The sequence below is a fragment of the Oncorhynchus nerka genome, linkage group LG19 (genome assembly GCF_034236695.1).
Source record: "Oncorhynchus nerka isolate Pitt River linkage group LG19, Oner_Uvic_2.0, whole genome shotgun sequence".
NCBI lineage: Eukaryota > Metazoa > Chordata > Actinopteri > Salmoniformes > Salmonidae > Oncorhynchus > Oncorhynchus nerka.
In genome coordinates, this window is record NC_088414.1 from 11,913,492 (window position 1) to 11,938,455 (window position 24,964).

A 24,964-nucleotide genomic window follows, 5' to 3' on the forward strand; every position below is an offset into this window, starting at 1 on the left:
AACACAAACACACATATACACACACATTCACATACACTACATACACACACACATACCGGCACAACACAAACACACATATACACACACAGACACTTAAACACTGATCATATGCTGCTGCTACTCTGTTTTTTATTTTACTCTTATTATTATCTATCCTGATGTCTAGTCACTTTACCCTGCCTTCATGTACATATCTATGTCAAATACCTTATTATTATCTATCCTGATGCCTAGTCACTTTACCTTCATGTACATATCTACCTCAAATACCTTATTATTATCTATCCTGATGCCTAATCACTTTACCCTGCCTTCATGTACATATCTATGTCAAATACCTTATTATTATCTATCCTGATGCCTAATCACTTTACCCTGCCTTCATGTACATATCTATGTCAAATACCTTATTATTATCTATCCTGATGCCTAATCACTTTACCCTGCCTTCATGTACATATCTATGTCAAATACCTTATTATTATCTATCCGGATGCCTAATCACTTTACCCTGCCTTCATGTACATATCTATGTCAAATACCTTATTATTATCTATCCTGATGCCTAATCACTTTACCCTGCCTTCATGTACATATCTATGTCAAATACCTTATTATTATCTATCCGGATGCCTAGTCACTTTACCCTGCCTTCATGTACATATCTATGTCAAATACCTTATTATTATCTATCCTGATGCCTAATCACTTTACCCTGCCTTCATGTACATATCTATGTCAAATACCTTATTATTATCTATCCGGATGCCTAATCACTTTACCCTGCCTTCATGTACATATCTATGTCAAATACCTTATTATTATCATCCTGATGCCTAATCACTTTACCCTGCCTTCATGTACATATCTATGTCAAATACCTTATTTTATCTATCCTGATGCCTAGTCACTTTACCCTGCCTTCATGTACATATCTATGTCAAATACCTTATTATTATCTATCCTGATGCCTAATCACTTTACCCTGCCTTCATGTACATATCTATGTCAAATACCTTATTATTATCTATCCTGATGCCTAATCACTTTACCCTGCCTTCATGTACATATCTATGTCAAATACCTCGTGCCCCTGCACTTTGATCTGGTACTGGTACTCCCTGATGTAGCTCCGTTGTTGTGTATTTTATTCCCCTCTTGTGTCACTATTTTCCTTTGTATTATTTTCCTGCATCATTGGGAAGGGCTCTTAAGCAAACATTTCACAGGAAAGTCTACATCCGTTGTATTTGGCGCATGTGACAAATAAGGTTTGAATCATTCTACACCATCGTACTACACCGACTCTGGCGCTCGTCGGATGTGGCAGGGCTTGCAAACTATTACAGACTACAAAGGGAAGCACAGCCGAGAGCTACCCAGTGCCTCGAGCCTACCAGACGAGCTAAACTACTTCTATGCTCGCTTCGAGGCAAATAACACTGAAACATGCATGAGAGCAACCAGCTGTTCCGTAAGACTGTGATCACGCTCTCCGCAGCCGATGTGAGTAAGACCAATCAACAGGTCAACATTCACAAGGCCGCAGGGCCAGACGGATTACCAGGTCGTGTACTGTGAGCATATGCTGACCAACTGGCATGTGTCTTCACTGACATTTTCAACCTCTCCCTGGCAGAGTCTGTAATACCAACATGTTTTAAGCAGACCACCATAGTCCCTGTGCCCAAGAACACTAAGATAACTTGCCTAAATGACTACCGACCCGTAGCACTCACATCGGTAGCCATGAAGTGCATTGAGGGCTCACATAAGCACCATTATCCCAGAATCCCTAGACCTACTCCAATTTGCATACCGCCCCAACAGATCCACAGATGATGCAGTCTCTATTGCACTCCACACTACCCTTTTTCACCTGGACAAAAGGAACACATATGTGAGAATGATATTCATTGACTATGGCTCAGCGTTCAACACCATAGTACCCTCAAAGCTCATCAATAAGCTGAGGACTCTGGGACTAAACACCTCCCTCTGCAACTGGATCCTGGACTTCCAGACGGGCTGCCCCCCGGGTGTTAACGGGGCCCCTCAGGGGTGCGTGCTCAGTCCCCTCCTGTACTCCCTGTTCACGCATGACTGCATGGCCAGGCATGACTCCAACACCATCATTAAGTTTGCCGATGACACAACAGTCTGATAGCCTGATCACCGACAACAACGAGACAGCCTATAGGGAGGAGGTCAGAGACCTGGTCGTGTGGTGACAGGACAACAACCTCTCCCTCAACTTGATTAAGACAAAGGAGATGATTGTGGACTACAGAAAAAGGAGGACTGAGCATGCCCCCATTCTCATCGACGGGGCTGCAATAGAGCAAGTTGAGAGCTTCAAGTTCCTGGTGTCCACATCACCAACAAACTAACATGGTCCAAGCACACCAAGACAAGAAGGCATGACAAAAACCTATTCCCTCTCAGGAAACTGACATATTACCTCAACTAACCAGTGGACCTGCACATTGACTCTGTACCGGTGACCCCCTGTATATAGTGTCTCTATTGTTATTTTACTGCTGCGCTTTAATTACTTGTTACTTTTATTTCTTATTCTTATTTTTTACAACTGCATTGTTGGTTAGGGGCTCGTAAGTCAGCATGTCATGGTAAGGTCTACCTACAACTGTTGTATTCGGCGCATGTGACTAATACAATTTGATTTGATTTTGATTGATTTGATTTTGTCGGGCACCCATAGCTATCATATGCAGTACCATTTCTGCCTTGTGAATTCACATATAATCGTATGCTTTTTTTCTTAAACCATGTACACAAGGCCAAAATGATCGTGCTTATGACAGCTAGGGGGCAATGCAGTTCCATCTACCGCAGTCATGGCTACCAACGGCAGTTTAAACGTTACCGTTTTTGAAAACATTTTAAACATTGACCTAGTTGGGACTTTTAGAAATTAGAACACGGGATTGATCTGTGCCTGTGGAGAGTAGGGGAGAGTGGATAGCAGGGGAGAGTGGATAGCAGGGGGGAGTGGAGAGTAGGGGGGAGTGGAGAGTAAGGGGACTGGAGAGAAGGAAGCGAGAGAGAGAGAGAGAGAGGGATATCATATAATACCATTGACATTAAAACCAGTAGATAGAGATAGCAGTGACATATTCCTATGGAAAACTCCCTATGGCGCATGAAGCTGGAAATATTTGCATTTGAAGCGAGCTATATATCTCAATGGGGCTGAATGCCACCAAAAAAAAACCGCTAACAATCATGGTTAATGTGGCCATAACTAGCAAAGGATCATGGTCCATGTAGTTGTTTTCATCCTGCCTGAGCGAGTCAACCTGGTTTAATGTCTCTGAACCTATTGCTAGCCTACTGTTAAACCTTTACAGCAGAAGGTTCATTTGGAAGCTTCGCGTTTCCTAGAACCTAGCCTAGCTCGACATTGGAAAGCAAAACGAACTGCAAATATTAACTATGGTAATCAGAATTACGACTCATTTAAGATTAGACTCTTTCGAGTGGCGATTAGTACAGTTAAATACAGAACATTCTGGCATGGTGACTCTCTTAGTAAAATCAAACTTGTGGGGGGGGCATGGACTAGACAAAGTGTCGAAAAAGCGTTCCACAGGGATGCTGGCCCATGTTGACTCCAGTGTTTCTGACAGTTGTGTCAGGTTGGCTGGACCATTCTTGATACACATGGGAATCTGTTGAGCGTGGAACAACCCAACAGCGTTGCAGTTGTTGACACACTCAAACCAGTGCTACTGTCGTACCCCGTTCCAAGGCACTTAAGCCTTTTTGGTCTTGCCCGTTCGCCCTCTGAATGGCACACAGACACAATCTATGTCTCAAATTTCCCCGTAACAATTCTGCTTTAGCGCTTCTCCTCCCCGTCATCGACACTGATTGAAGTGGATTTAACCCTTGTGTAGTTTTAACCGTCTGTATACTCCCTTTGTCCTAAGGGATGAAACAAAATGACCCGCCTTCACTAAACCCCGAAAAATAAAGCAGCTTTGTGAATATCTGTGTTTTCCCTCTTTACAATGCAGAGAGACTGCATTTAATCAGTGGACACCACTCATTTTATTACATCACACCTGGCATCATTGTTTTCTTTACTAAAGTAGAGGTTTATAATTATTATTATTATTATTGCTAAAGGTACTGCATAAGTGTAAACATGATTTTTTTAAAGCAAGAGATAGCACTTGTATAACCTAAGAAAGTAGAAGAAATGTGCAGAAAGTAGTTTTGAAGGCATTTTATTGAAAGGAAACAATAAGGGTCTTGAACTTTTTTGGCAACATAGTGATACATTCTTATATACTGTACAATGAGGAATTTAACTACAAAATACTGGTCTTCTCCCATTTCTTTAACCATTGCCCCCACCCACAATGTGTATAAACAACAACAATAAATAAGAATAAAATAAGATAATAGATACAAAACAAAAACGTGAAGAACATAAATCAATCAACTCTAATTAGCACATGTAGGACAGCATGCACGTGTGTGTGCATACTATTTGTTTCATAGTCCTTTGGGGGAGCAGAATTGGCTTCTCTCCACAGGAGGACCACATTCTTGTTCGTCTTTGGGAGGTAAAGAAACTAGAGTAGTGGTGGGGGTGAATGCAAACTTTGATAAGAAGGCCACTCTCCCCATTGTTGCGAGGAGTGCAGGGGGGAGCTCAGGCTTGTTCCTTCTAACTGTGCCTACCATGGTGATCTTCTTCAGGAGCTGCTGGCTGAGCTCATAAGAGGTGAAGAAATTGTCACACGTGACATTGTGCCCCCTCAGTCCATCTGTCACATCAAGCACAACCCGCACCCCCTGGTTCTTCTCCAGGCCTCCACTGGTCGGCTTCCCTGTGTAGACTTGCATCTTCCAAGCGTAGCTGGATTGTGCGTCACAGGCCACTCATATCTGGATGCCATACGTTGCTGGACATATACTGCCGGAAAGAACAGCGACCTTTTAACAAAAGAGATTACTATCAGTAATTAGTATCAGTGTCACAGAAAACAATCACATAAATCAAGGATATTACAGCAAACATAATAAAATGAACAGTGAAAATCACTTGCATTACAGATATGAAAATAAAAATGTACCTCTGAATGGAACCAGTTTCTTATCCACTGTTACTGCAGGCCCAGGGTTGTAGAGGATTGGCAGACGCTCAATCCACTTCTCCCAGACATCTCTTATGGTCGTTCGTTTGTCTCTCACACGTCTTGCAGGTCTTGACTCATGGCTATCAAACCGTAGCATTCTTGAGAACGTGTGAAAGACTTGCAGTGGCATCGTGGCACTGAAAATCGCCCTTCCACTCTCAGCATCCCAGAGACCACATGTAGCCTCGCCTCGGGACCTATACACACCCGCTGAGATTAGCAGCCCTATGTAGGCACGCAGGTCAATCTCATCCATCTTTTTCCAGTTGTCTCCATATTTACAGAAACCCTCTAAATTTAATGGCTGGTGTGATGACATGTAGAATGTTGAGGCACTGTCCTGGACAACTGCATGTCTTGTGGGCCCTGGGGTCATCCTTATGACATGTAGAATGTTGAGGCACTGTCCTGGACATGGGCAACTGCATGTCTTGTGGGCCCTGGGGTCATCCTTATGACATGTAGAATGTTGAGGCACTGTCCTGGACATGGGCAACTGCATGTCGTGTGGGCTCTGGGGTCATCCTTATGACATGTAGAATGTTGAGGCACTGTCCTGGGCATGGGCAACTGCATGTCTTGTGGGCTCTGGGGTCATCCTTATGACATGTAGAATGTTGAGGCACTGTCCTGGACATGGGCAACTGCATGTCTTGTGGGCTCTGGGGTCATCCTTATGACATGTAGAATGTTGAGGCACTGTCCTGGACATGGGCAACTGCATGTCTTGTGGGCTCTGGGGTCATCCTTATGACATGTAGAATGTTGAGGCACTGTCCTGGACATGGGCAACTGCATGTCTTGTGGGCTCTGGGGTCATCCTTATGACATGTAGAATGTTGAGGCACTGTCCTGGACATGGGCAACTGCATGTCTTGTGGGCTCTGGGGTCATCCTTATGACATGTAGAATGTTGAGGCACTGTCCTGGACATGGGCAACTGCATGTCTTGTGGGCCCTGGGGTCATCCTTATGACATTTTGTGCTGCCATCCTGCCCTGGTTGTCATATGGCGACAAGGACCATGTTATTTTGCTGTTCTTTGACAGAAATGTCTCTCTTTCAGCTTGGGGGATTTCTTCATCTGAAGATGATGCATTGTGCTCTGGGTTGTATTCTTCCCCATCTTCTTCAGATACTTCCTCCTCTTCTAAATCATTGTTCTCTTATTCCTCCTGGACATCTTAATAAATCAGGTCTACGACCTGTTGGGCACTGAAACGTGCACTCATGGCTTCAGCAAAGAGAGAACTGGGGGACTGTCATCTGCAGCACCTTTATAGAGGGGGGGACTGTCATCTGCAGCACCTTTATAGAGGGGGGGGACTGTCATCTGCAGCACCTTTATAGAGGGGGGGACTGTCATCTGCAGCACCTTTATAGAGGGGGGGACTGTCATCTGCAGCACCTTTATAGAGGGGGGACTGTCATCTGCAGCACCTTTATAGAGGGGGGGGGACTGTCATCTGCAGCACCTTTATAGAGGGGGGGGGACTGTCATCTGCAGCATCTTTATAGCCCCTGACTGCATTCCCCATTAGTAAATAACGCTTTCAAGACATGTTTATTTTGTCTGAAATCTTGTTTATTTTGTCTGAAATTGTTTTGATTTTGTCTGTGAACTTGAGTCATGTGTGGGGTCGTGGAGGGGAGATGCTGCACATGCCCAATAAGGTTTTAGTTTTGTCTGAGTTTAATCAGTAGCACACATAATCTCAATTTCTCTGTGTGTGTGTGTGTGCGTGTGTGTGTGTGTGTGTGTGTGTGTGTGTGTGTGTGTGTGTGTGTGTGTCCTTGTGGTGTTTCTAGCTTGTAAATTATTTTATAACTGCCAGGTCAGAAATGACCCTAAGACAATCTTTGTACCCTGGTGGTGTACAGATTTGATGGAAATATGAACAAAGGCGATGTTTCACTTTTTCTAATGTCGGGGGTCACTCTAGGAAAAGTCATCGAATTTCAAGTTGAAAAAATATATCATTTAGGGTGTTTTCTCCACTGTTAAACATAGGGGTCATTTTTGACCCTTAAAACAACACAAGGGCCGGTGACATAATAAGGTATCATAGGTTTCACCTGGATTTGGCTGGTCTACGTCATGGAACGAGCAGGTGTTGCTATTGTTTTGTACACTCAGTCTAGGTCCAATATCTTCTCTACATCATTTACATCTGGTTTTAGTCTTTTAACGTGACACTGAAAGCATTTTTACATCCCGAAAATGTATGTGACAAAATAAAGAAATAAAATGCTTAGGCGGTCCGCAGGAGCATTTTAATGGAAGAAAAATCTCTGGTACAGTCCTGCTGGAGGATTCATCACACACACACACGCACACAAACACACAAAGACTCTTCTCTGCAACCTGAGCTCCCCGATGGATAGAACTGATGGGACGATGACTGACATCACCCATTAGGTTGGCCCAGACCCCATACTGACGACATAACCCAGGAGGATAACTGAGATGTCTGTGATACCACCAGAGATGATTTGGATGGTGTCATCGTTCTTGGTAACAGAATGAGATATGGCTAGGTAGTTGGAACGTGGGAGAAGAGGAGTGGGAGAGTGGAGGAGAAAACGATGAACTGGTGAGGTGTGTATGGCTGCGGTGGGATAGTAGGATAGAAAGAAGAGGAGGAGGGAAGCAGAGAAGTGGAGGAGGCGGTCATCACGAAACCTACAGTACAACCGTAGATAGAGAGAAGATAACAAGTGAGAAGTTAGGATTCCCCCGAAGCTCTTTGGCTCCACTATAGCCTAGTTAGGGTCCTATATGCGTGTGTTTAAATGTGCGTGAGCGAGAGATGTTCAGAGGTCATTGAAACTCTACTCGCACACCTGTCTCCCTCCAGTTACCAGTAACATCAAGGAATGAGATTGAGGGAGAGAGAATAAAGGGAAGGAGGATATTGAGAGATGAATGGTGGGAGAAGGAGGGCGCGAGGGAGATGGGGGAAGTGTGGGGGGACGAGACGATAGAGGGGGATGGGGGACAGTAGCAAAGGGGCATTGGCAGAAGTAACAGACAGCTTCTCTCTAGGGACAGAAAGCCCTGTTCTGTTTTCACTGCTCTTAACGCACACACATCTGCACAGTGAGCAAACAAAACATACGCGTGCACGCGATAGAACATGTAGCACAGGTACATGGACTTCTTCCAGCCTGGGGGGTTTCCATGGGGATTGGACGTCGACATGGAGAATGTTCAAGAGCCTTGCCATCAGCTTGGGAGCTAACACAAGTCTTCAGGTCTCGGGCAAGGTGACTCGTCTTGTGAGCGCGCTTTACCGAATCGTCTTTGTTAGACATGATTGAGTTGGGAGGCCGTTTGAAACAGTAGGCCGACACACATTATGTTGAAAGGGCTTATTAATCATTGCTAATAGTGATTATTAATAACTTATGTGTTGCCCTTGAGATACATAGTTACACAACATTCTCTGTATAAAGAATATCTGGGGGCAGAGGGAGAGGGAGGATGGGATGAAAGGAGAGGAGAGGTATGGACAGAGTACAGAGGAGGTATATAAATAGAGTGATAGAGGAGGGTGTGTGTGAGAGAGAGAGAGAGCCCACAGATGATGCCATCTGTTCATAAGAGTTGGTCATGCCTGGGTGGAATAGCACCTGCTTCTGACACCACATACGACCCAGATGGGACTCTGTGCCTGGAACCCTGAACAATGGCATGAGGACGGTGTGAGTCAAGAACCAAAGGCTTTAGAACCGAAAGCTTTAGAACCCAAGGCTTTCGAACTTAGTGTGCGTTTGTTTAGTAGTTGAGTGCAATGTTCCCTCTAAGCTGCAACTCCTCGGGACTGCTTCACAGGAGAAATATCAGCCGGCGCAGAGACGCATGAGGTTGAACTTCCCTGAACTTTCTAGAGTTTTCCCTGTTAATTAACACTATCAATGTTTCCCTTTACTGTGGGAATTGTTATCGGATCAATGCAATATTAGCCACTTTCAATGCAACATACCAAAACAAAACGAACTATGCAAGACTTAGTATGCAAACTATGCAAGACTTTTGGGCTCCCGAGTGGCGCACCAGTCTAAGTCACTGCATCTCATTGCGTCTTCCGTGTATGGATGGGGTAGGCCGTCATTGTAAATAAGAATTTGTTCTTCACTGACTTGCCTAGTTAAATAAACAATTTAAATAAATAAAATGCTAAACTAACTATGCAAGAGATTTTCTTGTGGGCAGAGCGCATCGTAGTAGGATTCTATTGCATTGGCAGGAACGACAAAGACCAGTGCGCCATATCCAATCAGAGCCTATATGCAAATAGACCATTGCCATATATGGATTTGTGCCGTTCTCTTTGAACTGGACCGTTTTACAACATGAGCGGTCATGATTATTATGTGCTTGTTTTGAGATCAAAGTGAGACCTGTAGCCACATTTGTTTACATTCTTTGCTAGTTAATGAGTTATTATCCCAGTTATAGATCATTTGTAGTCAGCAATGTGGGAGGGATTGCTTACAAGATCACCAAATGTGTATATTTCTAGCCAGTAGTGGAAAAAGTACCCAATAGACATACTTGAGTAAAAGTAAAGATACCTTCATAGAAAATGACTCGAGTAAAAGTAAGTCACCCAGCAAAAAGTATTTGGTTTTAAATATACTTAAGTATAAAAAGTACATGTAATTGCTAAAATATACTTAAGTATCAAAAGTAAAAGTATAAATCATTTCATATTTCTTATATTAAGCAAATCAGATGGCACAATTTTCATGTTCTTTAAATTTACAGATAGCCAGGGGCACACTCGAAAACTCAGTCATGCTTTACGGATGAAACATTTGTGTTTTGTAGGGATGACCAGGGATATTCTCTTGATAAGTGTGTGAATTAGACCATTTTCCTGTCCTGTATTCAAAATGTAACTAGTACTTTTGGGTGTCAGGGAAAATGTATGGAGTAAAAGTTATCCAAAATATAAATAGTAAAATAAAGTACAGATACCCCCAAAAATGACTTAAGTAGTACTTTCAACTATTTTTACTTGAGTACTTTACCCCACTGTTTCTAGACATCTTTGAAAAGCAAGTCAGGTCAGGAGCTTTTTTTATGTCTTAAAGGGGAAGTGTTGTATTTTGAGACAGGCTTGAATAAGCTAAGTAGCCAATTGGCAGAGGGTAGCATCATTTGCCTGATTCTCTGTAATAATGGTATGGGAGTAATAATAAATTGTATTTTGGAAAGTGGTCTCTTGCATATAGACAGCTCTCTCCCTCTTTCTCTCTCTCTCTCTCTCTCTCTCTCTCTCTCTCACACACACACACACAATTGTCCTTCCTCACTTCGTCTCTTCTTCATTGAGATGTTTGGCACCGTTAATGTTTCGTCACAAACACACACACACACAGCGATGTGTTGAACATTGTGTCAGGAACATGATAATGTGTTACTCAGCTCCACAAGGGTGTGAACCTGATATCTTGTGAGTGTGCGTAGGTGGGTGTATGTATGTGTGTGTGTGTGTGCGTGTGAGAGAGAGAGAGTTAGTGAATGAGTGCTAGTGAGTCTGTGTGTTTCTAGGTTGTGTTTTTTTAAAGCGTTTTAAAGGCATACTGCTAGAAGGTTTCAGGATAGGCCAACAGCATTAGATGTTGTTGTATTTAATTCTCTACAAACCAAATCTCTGAGGCACCGAATACTGACATCAGGATGTAAGAGAGTGAGGTGTTTTCATTCATCTCTGATCAGAACATCCATTGTTGTGTTTTTTTCGGGGGCTTTTCAGAGCATGCAGAATATAACGCCTTGGTAATACCAAAACATCCCTACTGTGAGGGAGTGAGTCATCACCATCACAAAGACATTGGTTTAATGGTGTTTGTACAGCATTTTTATCATTCTTTTGTTGTTGGGTCTGTAAAATCCTCCTTATTGTCCCTGGTCAGTCTATGAATACAGCACTACTTTTTCGACAGAAACCACCGTGTTCCTGTGAGGAGGGTCGGCAGGGTAGCCTAGTGGTTAGAGCGTTGGACTAGTAACCGAAAGTTTGCCAGTTCGAATCACAAGGTACAAATCTGTGGTTCTGCCCCTGAACAGGCAGTTAACCCACTGTCATTGAAAGGCTGTCATTGAAAATAAGAATTTGTTCTTAACTGACTTGCCTAATTAAATAAGGGTTTGGAGTGAGATGGTAGTAGTTTGGTCTGATCCACTTCTAGTCATAAATACATGGGGCACTTGTGTTGGGTTGAGAGACACAGTCAATGTGCACTGTAGTCACACATTTACAATATAGGTCTTTGAATGGATTTGCTCCTATACAATATAAAGAGCTCAGCTGAGAAAATGTACTGCAGAGATTGTCAACTCCACCCATCGAACCTTCATCAGCCACCAGCTAGCATCCTACTCACGAGGAGATGATACACGACAACAGGTGTGCCTGATCTGATACAAATACACTTTTTTCTTCCTCATTAAAAGGGTTGAGGGAAAAAAAAGAGGAAGAAGGAAGGAAAAAGTGTATTTGTATCAGATCAGGCACACCTGTTGTCGTGTATCATCTCCTCGTGAGTAGGATGCTAGCTGGCTGCAGACACAGCCGACACCATAAAAGTCCAACGCTGTTTTCCTTATGTCACTGTGAGGATATGGGATTATAGAAAGCAGCCTGTTCTGAGAGCAGGTGGTAAGTGGTCCAGTGTGGAGGGGTTGCTGCTGTTTAGGCAGCAACGCAAGTGATACACTGGCCATGAAGGGCCTGGCTGTGTGTGTGTGTGTGCGAGTGTATGCGTTGGTGTGCGTGTGTGCCTGCGGGCTTGTGTCCACTGTTCTGTTCTTTTTTAGTGCTGGGCACTTGGAGATGTTATTTTAGCATGCGTGGGAGCAGTGTGCCTGTCTCTGCTTTTTTAAAATGTTCTTCTCACTCTCCCTTTTTCATTCTCCCCCTTCTCTCTCTCTCTCTCTCTCTCTCCCTCTACCGCTTTCTCTCTTTCTCTCCCTCTCCCTTCTCTTTCTCTCTCTCTCTCCCTTCTCCATCTCCCTTCTCTCTCTCTCTCTTCCTCCCCTCCCCTTCTCTCTCTCTATCTCCCCTTTCTCTCTCTCTCTCTCCCTCTCCCTTCTCTTTCTCTCTCTCTCTCCCTTCTCCATCTCCCTTCTCTCTCTCTCTCTTCCTCCCCTCCCCTTCTCTCTCTCTCTCTCCCTCTCTCTCCCTCTCTCCCTCTGTCTCTCCCTCTCCATTCTCTCTCTCTCTCCATTCTCTCTCTCTCCCTCCCCCTTCTCTCTCTCCCCCCTCTCTATCTCTCTCTCTCTCTCTCTCCGCCATGCCTGACTGCCTACCCTGTCTCTACCTCGCCCAAAGAGTCTGTGGTCTGCCTGTGTGAGTGTGTGTGCATGTGGGTGCATGCAGGTGGTGTGTATGCATGTGGTGTGTGCTTGTGTGTGCGTGTGTGCATTCTACCTGTTTGTGTGTGCAATAAAGAGCAGGCTATTGGGCTGGGCTGCTCGTCCTGATGCCAGATCGCCCCAGTAGTCCTGATAACAGTGGAACAGGCAATATAACAGAGAGTAGAACAAACAGTAGAACATACAGCAGAACAGACAGTGGAACAGACAGTAGAACAGACAGTAGAACAGAGAGTGGAACAGAGAGTGGAACAAACAGTGGAACAGACAGTAGAACAGAGAGTGGAACAGAGAGTGGAACAAACAGTGGAACAGACAGTAGAACAGAGAGTGGAACAGAGAGTGGAACAGACAGTGGAACAGACAGTAGAACAGACAGTAGAACAGAGAGTGGAACAGAGAGTGGAACAGACAGTAGAACAGAGAGTGGAACAGACAGTAGAACAGAGAGTGGAACAGACAGTGGAACAGAGAGTGGAACAGAGAGTGGAACAGAGAGTGGAACAGACAGTGGAACAGAGAGTGGAACAGAGAGTGGAACAGACAGTGGAACAGAGAGTGGAACAGAGAGTGGAACAGACAGTGGAACAGAGAGTGGAACAGACAGTGGAACAGACAGTGGAACAGACAGTGGAACAGACAGCGGAACAGATAGTGGAACAGACAGTGGAACAGACAGTGGAACAGACAGCGGAACAGACAGCGGAACAGACAGCGGAGCAGACAGCGGAACAGAGAGTGGAACAGAGAGTGGAACAGACAGTGGAACAGAGAGTAGAACAGACAGTGGAACAGACAGCGGAACAGATAGCAGAACAGACAGTAGAACAGACAGTGGAACAGACAGTGGAACAGACAGTGGAACAGACAGTGGAACAGACAGCGGAACAGAAAGCGGAACAGACAGCGGAGCAGACAGCGGAACAGACAGCGGAACAGACAGCGGAACAGAAAGCGGAACAGACAGCGGAACAGACAGCGGAACAGAGAGCGGAACAGAGAGCGGAACAGAGAGTGGAACAGACAGTGGAACAGACAGCGGAACAGAGAGTAGAACAGACAGTGGAACAGAAAGCGGAACAGACAGTGGAACAGACAGTAGAACAGAAAGCAGAACACGGTGAAACTGGATAGTTTCCTGCTCCACAGAGGCCCTAACACAGTCACACTCTCCAGACATAGTCACTAGACACACAGGGAAGAAAGGTTTTCAGGAGCTTCCCTTTGAGTTCCTCAGTCCTGCAGGTTTTTGCTTATCCGTGTAATGTTATACCAGGCTAAAACAGGTCCTAACACAGCCACACCACATTCACTAGACACACAGAGAAGAAAGGCTACCTGGGAGCTTGGAGCTGTCTCTCTCTTTGCTCCAGCTTAAGCGTGCACAGCAGGCCCTCCAGTTCCTCAGTCCCACTGGTTTGCATTTCTCCCCGGACAGCGGACCGGCTGCAGGAGAGCCCTAACATAGAATGAGTAAAAAAAAATACAATTATTCTCAGTGCTAAAAGCAGCACTAGTGTAAAGACTACATATCACCTGTAGTCTCACTCTCTTTTACACTTTCTTTTTCTCTCTCTGTTTCTCTAGGTGAAGTTGACTCCACACAACCCTCCCCCTCTCAAGCCGTAGGGGACACAGACATAGACTCAACCCGAGGGAGAAGTTCCGTGGTTGGGTTAGTGCCCGGGGCGGGGATGGGTGCCACTGGTGATCTGCTCGAGTCATTCCTGGCCCAGAAGGATCGTCTCCTCTACCAGACAAGGGGGGTGGTCCTGCCCTCTGCTCAGCCCCAGGATCTACTGCCTCTCCCGGGCAGAGGACTGAGCGTGAGGGGCCTGTCTGGTGGTCTCTCTATGGATCAGCAGGGTCTGTTGAAGAGGATAGGATCCCTAGTCTCACAGCCCCATGACAGTGGACCCCTCCTCCCGTCACAGCCTTCCCAATCCGACAACAACCCCATCCCCTCCTCCTCCCAGCCCGGGACACACACATCCACATCCACACGGCTGGGACAGCGAGATGAGGTCACCGCTATCGTCATGGCGACCATGGCTGCAGACACACCTTCACCAGGTATATGTTAGAGAATGTTCTCAATGTTAGAGAACGCCTTGTCCTTTTTGCAGAAAGCAGTTGTTTACCTTTCTCTGACTGAAGACATAGATGTGCTTATCTCACCAGCATCCTGGATTACGCTGTGAAAATAAATTGCTTTTCCAATATTTTTCCAGTATTGTTTGTCATCTCCGCTCCTCACCTCCTCTTCTGTCCCCCTCCTCTCCTCCCCTCCCCTCTCATTCCCTCCCCTCTCATTCCCTCCTCCTCTCCTCCCCCTCTCCTAAACTATCTCTCCAGCTGTGTCCGGCTGTATGGTGAATTTCTCCGACCCAGAGGGATACATAGACTCTTCTGACGACCCCCCTCTACCAGATGGAACATTCCTACACTGTACATACACCGTCACTGTGTACACAGGCTATGGAGTCGAGCTACAGGTAAACAAACACCCCACATTGACACACACAGGGTTCGTATAATCATGAAGAAAAAAAACTGGTCCAGGTGTGGAAAAGTCATGGAAATTAATTTCATAATATCATTTATTTAGGCACAGTTTTTAAATATTTTATCAATCAAATTAAAAATCAACATGTCAGGCAGGATCGGAATGAGACGAGCGCATTCTATGTTTGCGCGCATCACCAGCATGTGTACGAGACGAGTGGGCCGCTGCTCAAGGAGAGATGAGATAGTTGTGACATTGTAGCAGCAGGTAAGCCTATAAAATATGATAGAGAACAGACAATTCAAAACTTACACTGTATATTGTATCCTCGAATTAACTGTTCAGCTATAATTAGCATGTATTTAAAAAAACAACGTTCTACCGACGCTCGCGAACAAAGTTGATTTGCTTTTTGGAATGATTCATATGATTCATTTATATGATTATTTTTGACGAAATGAACGATTCACCTCTCCGTTGTATTAGTTGGGATTCGGTTATATCGTGGTGAATCGAACCATAAGAATAATTTGTGAATCAGTCAGTTAAGAACAAATTCTTATTTTCAATGACGGCCTAGGAACAGTGGGTTAACTGCCTTGCTCAGGGGCAGAACGACAGTTTTGTACCTTGTCAGCTCGGGGAGTTGAACTTGCAACCTTTCGGTTCCTAGTCCAACGCTCTAACCACTAGGCCGCCCCATAAAATGTTAGATGTAGCCTTTTGGATTCTGTGCCTTCAAAACTCGTTTTGTGCATACTTCCAGTTGATTTTTAAAATCTATTGTATGGGGACATTGCATCTCAATAGCCTGCAATGTAAACACTTCTAAGGTAGCTAAGATAAACACATTTTGACTAAACTAGAAAAGGTACATTCCCAGAAGAACATTTGTGGGCTTGCATCAGCTGAATACCAATATTTGTAGCCTACCATAGCCGTTTGCTCTTTGATATAATGAATGAGAGGATTTTTCAAAAGGCATACAAATGAATTGGTTGTATTGTTGCAATGTAATACATCAAGGGTGGCCAGCCATCATCCAGGAGTGCTAATGGGTGTGTAGGCTTTTATTCCAGTCTCCCTCTTAACAAACCACCCTTTTTTTTAAATTAAATTAGCTGCTCAACCAGACGTTTGATAAACTGGCTCTGGTGTGTTTTAGCAGGGCTTGATCAAAAGCCTTTACACACTCTTCAGACTGAGCGTTGACCACACATGTGTTTTATACATGTATTCTACTTTGTGTGTGTGTGTGTGGGGGGGTGCAGGATCATTTTGTTTAGCCTGATTTAGATAGGCTATGTTTCTGCACATCATTTACCCAATTTAATTTTTTAGGCTATTTGTTCGTCAACTTGTCTAGAATTAGATACATTAAACTTCTCTGCTGTCATTGTATGTTGCCCTAAAAGACTAAATAAATACTTACCAGAATAATGTCATAAATCGATAGAATTGAATGCTTCAATATAGTTGACATGGGTACATTTTCTCTGTCATCTCTACTTTTTTTTCGAGGAGGAAATACGTTTAGGGACCGGGGATAAAATACAATAACAAAAAAAGACGGAAAAGATTTTCTGTGCAAAATTTCCAAATGATATCAGTTTGACCGGTTGTACGGAAATAGAAAGTTGTCAACGACCCAACATGTTTCTGATAAGATTTCAGTTGGGCTTGGATCCATATTTGATGTGTTTGAAATGCTATCAGATTTTTATGACGCTGATAAAAACAGCACTTCTACAGACGATCTCTAACTGCACATTCACATTCTCTCAAGATGATGAAAGAAATCCTATTTCTCCGCTCCTGTTCCTGAGTAAAAATGTTGCCTACATTTGGAGTATAATTTCACTGCAAGAAATGTATAATTCTGCTGGAATTTATAGTAATACCTCAATCAGACCGACAGCGTATTTGCAAAAATGCAAAATATACTGTCGGTCTGATCGATGCGTGAGGTTACAGACCTACTTTCAGTGTTCAGATTTCAGTCTCCATTTAACAAATCCTAACAGTATGCTACAGTTCCCTTGACGTGCCATTTGCCTAGTTGAAGTCCCTGTCTTGTGACTGTTGAATTTGTAAAGTGCCTCACAATCGTCACACACAACACAGCGGCACCGCTATCATCCTCTTTCACCAATTCTTTCCTAAACATGAATTTTCAATTTGATCTTTATTTTCAACTCTCCGCAACTCACACACACACACACACACACACACACACACACACACACACACCAGTGGAGGCTGCTGAGGGGAGGGCGGCTCATAATAATGGCCGGAACGGAGTAAGTGGAATGGCATCAAACACATAGAAACCATGTGTTTGATGTACACTGCTCAAAAAAATAAAGGGAACACTTAAACAACACAATGTAACTCCAAGTCAATCACACTTCTGTGAAATCAAACTGTCCACTTAGGAAGCAACACTGATTGACAATAATTTTCACATGCTGTTGTGCAAATGGAATAGACAACAGGTGGAAATTATAGGCATTTAGCAAGACACCCCCAATAAAGGAGTGGTTCTGCAGGTGGTGACCACAGACCACTTCTCAGTTCCTATGCTTCCTGGCTGATGTTTTGGTCACTTTTGAATGCTGGCTGTGCTTTCACTCTAGTGGTAGCATGAGACGGAGTCTACAACCCACACAAGTGGCTCAGGTAGTGCAGCTCATCCAGGATGGCACATCAATGCGAGATGTGGCAAGAAGGTTTGCTGTGTCTGTCAGTGTAGTATCCAGAGCATGGAGGCTCTACCAGGAGACAGGCCAGTACATCAGGAGACGTGGAGGAGGCCGTAGGAGGGCAACAACCCAGCAGCAGGACCACTACCTCCGCCTTTGTGCAAGGAGGAGCAGGAGGAGCACTGCCAGAGCCCTGCAAAATGAACTCCAGCAGGCCACAAATATGCATGTGTCTGCTCAAACGGTCAGAAACAGACTCCATGAGGGTGGTATGAGGGCCCGACATCCACAGGGGGGGGGGTTGTGCTTACAGCCCAACACCGTGCAGGACGTTTGGCATTTGCCAGAGAACACCAAGATTGGCAAATTCGCCACTGGCGCCCTGTGCTCTTCACAGATGAAAGCAGGTTCACACTGAGCACATGTGACAGACGTGACAGAGTCTGGAGACGCCGTGGAGAACGTTCTGCTGCCTGTAACATCCTCCAGCATGACCGGTTTGACGGTGGGTCAGTCATGGTGTGGGGTGGCACTCCATGTGCTCGCCAGAGGTAGCCTGACTGCCATTAGGTACCGAGATGAGATCCTCAGACCCCTTGTGAGACCATATGCTGGTGTGGTTGGCCCTGGGTTCCTCTTAATGCAAGACAATGCTAGACCTCATGTGGCTGGAGTGTGTCAGCAGTTCCTGCAAGAGGAAGACATTGATGCTATGGACTGGCTCGCCCGTTCCCCAGACCTGAATCCAATTGAGCACATCTGGGACATCATGTCTCGCTCCAACCACCAACATCTGGGTGGAGTTGGCGGATGCTTTAGTCCAGGTCTGGGAGGAGATCCGCCACCTCATCGGGAGCATGCCCAGGCGTTGTAGGGAGGTCATACAGGCACGTGGAGGCCACACACACTACTGAGCCTCATTTTGACTTGTTTTAAGGACATTACATCAAAGTTGGATCAGCCTGTAGTGTGGTTTTCCACTTTAATTTTGAGTGTGACTCCAAATCCAGACCTCCATGGGTTGATAAATTTGATTTCCATTTATTTATTTTTGTGTGATTCTGTTGTCAGCACATTCAACTATGTAAAATATTTCATTCATTCAGATCTAGGATGTGTTATTTTAAGTGTTCCCTTTATTTTTTTGAGTAATGTATTTGATACCATTCCACCTATTCCACTCCAGCCTTTACCACGAGCAAGTCCTCCCCAATTAAAGTACCACCAACCTCCTGTGGCACACACACCGATCTGTGTTGCAATAGTTGACTCTGTGGTGATCTCACTCTGACCCCTAGTGGTGTCTGCTGGAACTGCACCCTGTCCTCCACACAACACTGGGGCTGTTCCAGGTCCTCTTTTTTGCAGTCATGCTGCACATAGTAGAATATTTCTGTGTCGTAGCAATCTTGGTTCATGAGATGTTAAACTCTCTCACACAGTCTTTCTCTACCCCCCCCCTCTCTCTTTCACTTTCTCTCCCTCTCTCCTTCTCTCCCTGCCTCTCTCCCTCTGTCTCTCTCTATCTCTCAGGTGAAGAGTGTGAATCTGTCAGAGGGAGAGCAGCTGTCAATCAGAGGGGTGGATGAGGGTGGGGCCTTGCTAGTTCTGGCCAATCACACGCTTCTGGTGGAGGGTCAGGTGATCCGCAGTCTGACCAATACCATCTCAGTATACTACCGCTCCTTGCCTGAGGGGGGCATGGGCATGTTCCAGCTGCACTACCAGAGTGAGTACATGCATGCACACACACACACACACACACACACACACACACACACACTCTTTCATGTTTTGATATCAAAGCCTCATTAAATCCTCAGGTGCTGTTGATTCTCTGTCTACCTGATCTGTTAATTGCCTCCCCACTTAATCTTGTTTTGTAATCAATTAGCGCTGTGACTGGATGTGTCATATCAATTAGCTGATTGGAACTCTGATTCATTGGTTCATCTCATCTCAGCCCTTTCATGTGTGTGCACATGATTGTGTGGTTGTTTGTGTTTGTATGTGTCACCTGTAATGTCTCCCTTTCTCATCTCACCCCTGTGAACTCTCCGGCTGCAGTCAGAGAGAACACTTAAAAGACACACCCTATCCCCTCAGCCCTCAAATTAAGTGGACACATCTGATGACATATCATGACGTCTGACGAGTATGTACTTGCAGAGCGAGGGAGGAAGGAATTCATTTTAAATGGACCACCCTTGGCTGGAAATTCATCACTCCTTCATCCCGCAATGATTGTGTTTTCAGACACCAGTAGCTTGTGGGTGCTTTATATGCGCTACAGTCAATTATGAGTGCATGTCTACTTACATTAAATATATCATTATTCATTTACGACTACTGTATGATCGCTAGCAAATTAATTTGCTAACTAGCGTTAGCCTGCCTAGCTGGAAGATGTTTCAATTCTACAATTTCCAAAATAACCAAACAACACACATTTACATTTTATGAGACGTGTTGGTGCCGTCATGTGCATTAGTAGCACACTTTCTACATCCGACGTGAACATTATTGTTCACTCGCCAACTCGACTAACAACGAGGGCTGAGGATCTTGCGTTGCAAACTTCCCTTGCATGGCTAATCATCTGGACCTTCCTCCAGGATTCCCCCCCAGGGGCATAAGGCGAGGAGGGTAAGTGGACGAGGGGTGTGTCTTTTATGAGTATGAACCGCAACCTCTGTGTCAGTTCAGATGTGACAGGGCTGGACAAAGATGGTGGATAAATTAAGATAATTCACTCGTTTACCATTGAAAAAGAAATGGTCAGTTCCGGTCTGCGTAGCTGGGTAGTTCTCCCATAGATGCCAATGCAATAGCTTAGTTCGTTGACTGTAATGTAACCAGAAGAAATTAGGGAGTGAGGTGCCTCGCTTCCTCCTGCGTCTCTGCATAGATGAAGTCAGCGTGGCATGAAAACCATATCTATTATCCTGTCCTGTCCTCTATCTATTATTCTGCCTTGTCCTCTCCTTTATCTTTATTCTGGCCTGTCCAGTCATCTCAGATCAAATTAGAACAGGAAGCCAACTGTGGAACAGAATAGCATAACATATGATGGGAGAGAATGACAGAATGGAAATCTCTGTCTCTCCCTCTCTCATTCTCCCCCCCTCCCTGCCCCTCTCCCCCTGACAGTATTCCGTCTGAGCTGTGCCCTGCCGAGGAGGCCTCATTTTGGGGAGGTGTCAGTGCTGGACCTGCTGCCAGGGGGCACTGCCCGCTTCCACTGCCATATGGGATACCACCTGCAGGGGGCAGTGGCGCTCACCTGCCTCAATGCATCTCTGCCTGTCTGGAGCAGCAAGGAGCCCAGCTGTAGAGGTAGGGAGGAGAGGGAGAGACACATGCAGATGCAGGGACACACACATACATATTCATACACACACATCTCAATGCCATGCCGCTGTCTGGAGCAACAACATGCCCAGCTGCAGAGCTGGGGAGACACAAACACACACACACACACACATAAAATCATCACCTCTCTCCCTCCATAGCACTATGTGGGGGCTCAGTGAAGAACGCTACAGTAGGGAGGGTCCTGTCTCCCTCTCCCCGCCTGGGGCCCGATGCCACCCAGGACCGTTCCTGCTCCTGGTCCATGGAGGCCCCCACAGCACAGAGACTACACCTGCACCTGGAGAGACTGGCCCTTGGACCCACCGAAAGGTCAGAGAGAGAGGGAATGTGTTTGAGCTTTGAATGTGTAAACTATAATTGTGCTGTAATCAACTTTGGAAATGGATCAAATCTTCAAGTTGTTTATAGGTCTGCATATCCCAACAATCTGGGACCCATAAAGTGTTCCAATGAAATTTATCCCCCCAGACTTGTGTTATGGAGCGGTCTGGACGCTGGGTCTGTGGTGCTGTTTGACTCGGGGCGGGGTGGTCCAATACCGTTTGAAGGGGTGATCAGTGAGGGTCCAGCAGTCAGGGTACAGTTCATCACTGACCAACCTAACCATAATACAGGCTTCAACATCCGCTATGAGGGTAAGAGCACTCAAACCAGATGAAACATTTAATCATATTCTCCAACCTTTCTGTCTAACCTCCTCTCTGCTCTCTCGTTTCCCTCACCCGTCTCTCTCTCTCTCTCTCTCTCTCTCTCTCTCTCTCTCTGTGTCTCTCTCTCTGTGTCTCTCTCTCTCTCTCTCTGTGTCTCTCTGTGTGTCTCTCTCTCCCTCTGTCTCTCTCTGTCTCTGTGTGTGTCTCTCTCTCTCTCTGTGTCTCTCTCTGTGTGTGTCTCTCTCTCTCTCTCTCTCTCTCTCTCTCTGCAGCGTTTAAGCGTGGCCATTGTTATGAGCCCTACCTGCAGAATGGTAACTTCAGCACCACTGACCAGGCCTACGGTGTTGGCGCTGTGGTGCAGTTCAGCTGTGATACTGGTCACTCTCTGGAGCAGGGGCCGCCAGTCATAGAGTGTATCAATGCCAGAGACCCCTACTGGAACGACACGGAACCACTCTGCAAAGGTGTGTGTGTGTGTGTGTGTGTGTGTTGTATATTTGTGTGTGTGTGTCTATGTAGACTTCTGAAAATCCTATGGTGCTATTTTCTTTCACATTGAGAGAGTTCTGATATCAAGCTGTGAGGCGTTTATCTTTAATGATACAATTTGACAACAGAGTTTAATGTGAAAATGTACAGTTCCTTTTTTATTTTGTATTTTTAAATTGGGATATCTCACTCTCTCCTCTCCCTCCGTCTCCAGCCCTGTGTGGGGGAGACCTAGCAGGTCCTGGGGGTGTGATCCTGTCTCCCAACTGGCCAGAGTGGTACGGAGAGGGAGAGGACTGCAGCTGGAGGATACATGTAGGGGAGGACAAATGCGTGCTGCTCGACGTACAGCTGTGAGATATATACACACACACACACATTAAGATTAGTTCCAACCAAAATGTGACTTTTAACCCCTCCAAAAGACATACACACTAGAGGTCTTCACGGATCCAGCTGTATCCGAATACCGAGACCCAGAATTCTAAGTAATGTCACGGGTCTGGGTTGGATCTGATATGATCGCCACGGGTATCGGGGAAGGCCTATGTGTCATTTTAAATGACTCGTCCGGAAGGATCCATACAGATCCGAACGCGACTGCTGCAGAAGAGAGATGAATTGGATAATTTTATACTGCTGCTCTTGCTTTTCGTGAGAGTGGCGCATGATAGCTTGTTGTTGTTGTCAGCCAATCAGAAGTCATCAAAGCGGCAATGGGCTACAGTGATAGAGCCTCCGGGTTGGGCAAAAGTGAGGAAATATCTAATCAATGGGAGGATGGAATTAAAATGATGGTATGAAAAGTTAAAGGAGCCAAAAGGTAGGCTGCTACTTCATATTCTGAGTTGTTGTTTGTAGGCTAACTGTCATCTCTTCCCCCCTCCTCCCTGTTCCCGTGTCACTCGCTCACACTCACAGTAGCCTAAACACACAGCACGTCCCCTGCTAGAGCGTCCGTCACTTCTCTCCCTCACACTCACAGTAGCCTAAACACACAGCACGTCCCCTGCTAGAGCGTCCGTCACTTCTCTCTCCCTCACACTCACAGTAGCCTAAACACATAGCACGTCCCCTGCTAGAGCATCCGTCACTTCTCTCTACCTCACACTCACAGTAGCCTAAACACATAGCACGTCCCCTGCTAGAGCGTCCGTCATTTCTCTCTACCTCACACTCACAGTAGCCTAAACACACAGCACGTCCCCTGCTAGAGCATCCGTCACTTCTCTCTACCTCACACTCACAGTAGCCTAAACACACAGCACGTCCCCTGCTAGAGCGTCCGTCACTTCTCTCTACCTCACACTCACAGTAGCCTAAACACATAGCACGTCCCCTGCTAGAGCATCCGTCACTTCTCTCTACCTCACACTCACAGTAGCCTAAACACACAGCACGTCCCCTGCTAGAGCGTCCGTCACTTCTCTCTACCTCACACTCACAGTAGCCTAAACACAAAGCACGTCCCCTGCTAGAGCGTCCGTCACTTCTCTCTACCTCACACTTTATCTGCTCTGGTTAATAAAGTCTCTTCAAAATGGACTTTTCTGCTGCTTCCCTCACTCGGACCGGGTCCGGATCCATCCAGGTCTATGCGGAATGGGTCTTGTTGTCCTCGGATCCATTCAGAACGGGTCTCTCTCTCTCTCTCTCTAAATATATATTTTTGCATATCGGGTCGGATGGGAAATCTCTATGTCCAAACGACCTCTAATAAACACACGTTTTGGCGAGGTTTAGGGGGCTGCCACACTGGGCGCTGTTGTTGTGGGGGGGGGGGGGGGTAGCATTGCCTAAAATTATTAATACGATACTAATGAGAGAAACCTATATACTGTAAGCAATATAACAATTGAGATGTACAAACTATGGCATCAGGGAGAGATGAGTGGATAAGAGGCAAGCCGCAATTTCGTCATGAGCGGGCTGAGATGGACGTAGCCTATATGCCTATTCGTTTAGCCACCCAATTTCATGCAAGTGCTATAATTCGGGCACGTACCTGTTCTCTTCCGTTTGTCGGTTGTGAAGGTCATGTCCTATATGCTTTGTCTGAGTCACAACGTTTGATTTCCCCAGTACTCTACGTTTAACAGCGTTGGTCTACATGTGATGCACAATTCTCGTGTTTTGAGACCCTTTCAGGCGGATGTTTTAAATCTGCAGTCAAATGACCCGGTGACCTCATGGATGGACTGTTGTAAATGCATCTTATATTTGATTTATGTTTAGTACCAGTCAAAGGTTTGGACACACCTACTCATTCCAGGGATTTTCTTTCTTTCCCTACAGTGTAGAATAATAGTGAAGACATCAAAACTATGAAATAACACATATGGAATCATGTAGTAACCAAAAAAGTGTTAAACAAATCAAAGTATATTTTATATGAGATTCTTCAAAGTAGCCACCCTTTGCCTTGATGACAGCTTTGCACCGGTACTAACTGGTACTGTATATAAACTCAACATCTTTTTTGAAGCCCAAAACCATTTGTGTGAGGTGTATACTTTTGTTTCAAAGTAGATTTGTTTAAGACTACCAAGAAACACTGATTTGGTGCACTGCAGTAAAAAGTTAAACCCAGACTTGGACCACACACCCACTCCACCGAATAGCAGGCAGGGGAAGCAAAATAGTGATTGCTTTGTGTAACGGATGTGAAACGGCTAGCTTAG

General features: G+C 45.3%; 1 protein-coding gene across 1 annotated transcript in view; it reads left to right on the forward strand.

Annotated features, from left to right (window-relative positions):
- LOC115101054 (seizure 6-like protein) overlaps positions 1-24,964 on the forward strand; it is a 61,314-nt gene that overhangs the window by 21,414 nt on the left and 14,936 nt on the right. Inside the window, exons 2-9 of the mRNA XM_029620221.2 lie at positions 14,146-14,631; positions 14,914-15,053; positions 19,300-19,495; positions 20,917-21,102; positions 21,279-21,450; positions 21,610-21,776; positions 22,064-22,258; positions 22,498-22,636. Coding sequence (XP_029476081.1) covers positions 14,146-14,631; positions 14,914-15,053; positions 19,300-19,495; positions 20,917-21,102; positions 21,279-21,450; positions 21,610-21,776; positions 22,064-22,258; positions 22,498-22,636 — 1,681 coding nt within the window. The remainder of the gene's footprint in view (positions 1-14,145; positions 14,632-14,913; positions 15,054-19,299; positions 19,496-20,916; positions 21,103-21,278; positions 21,451-21,609; positions 21,777-22,063; positions 22,259-22,497; positions 22,637-24,964) is intronic.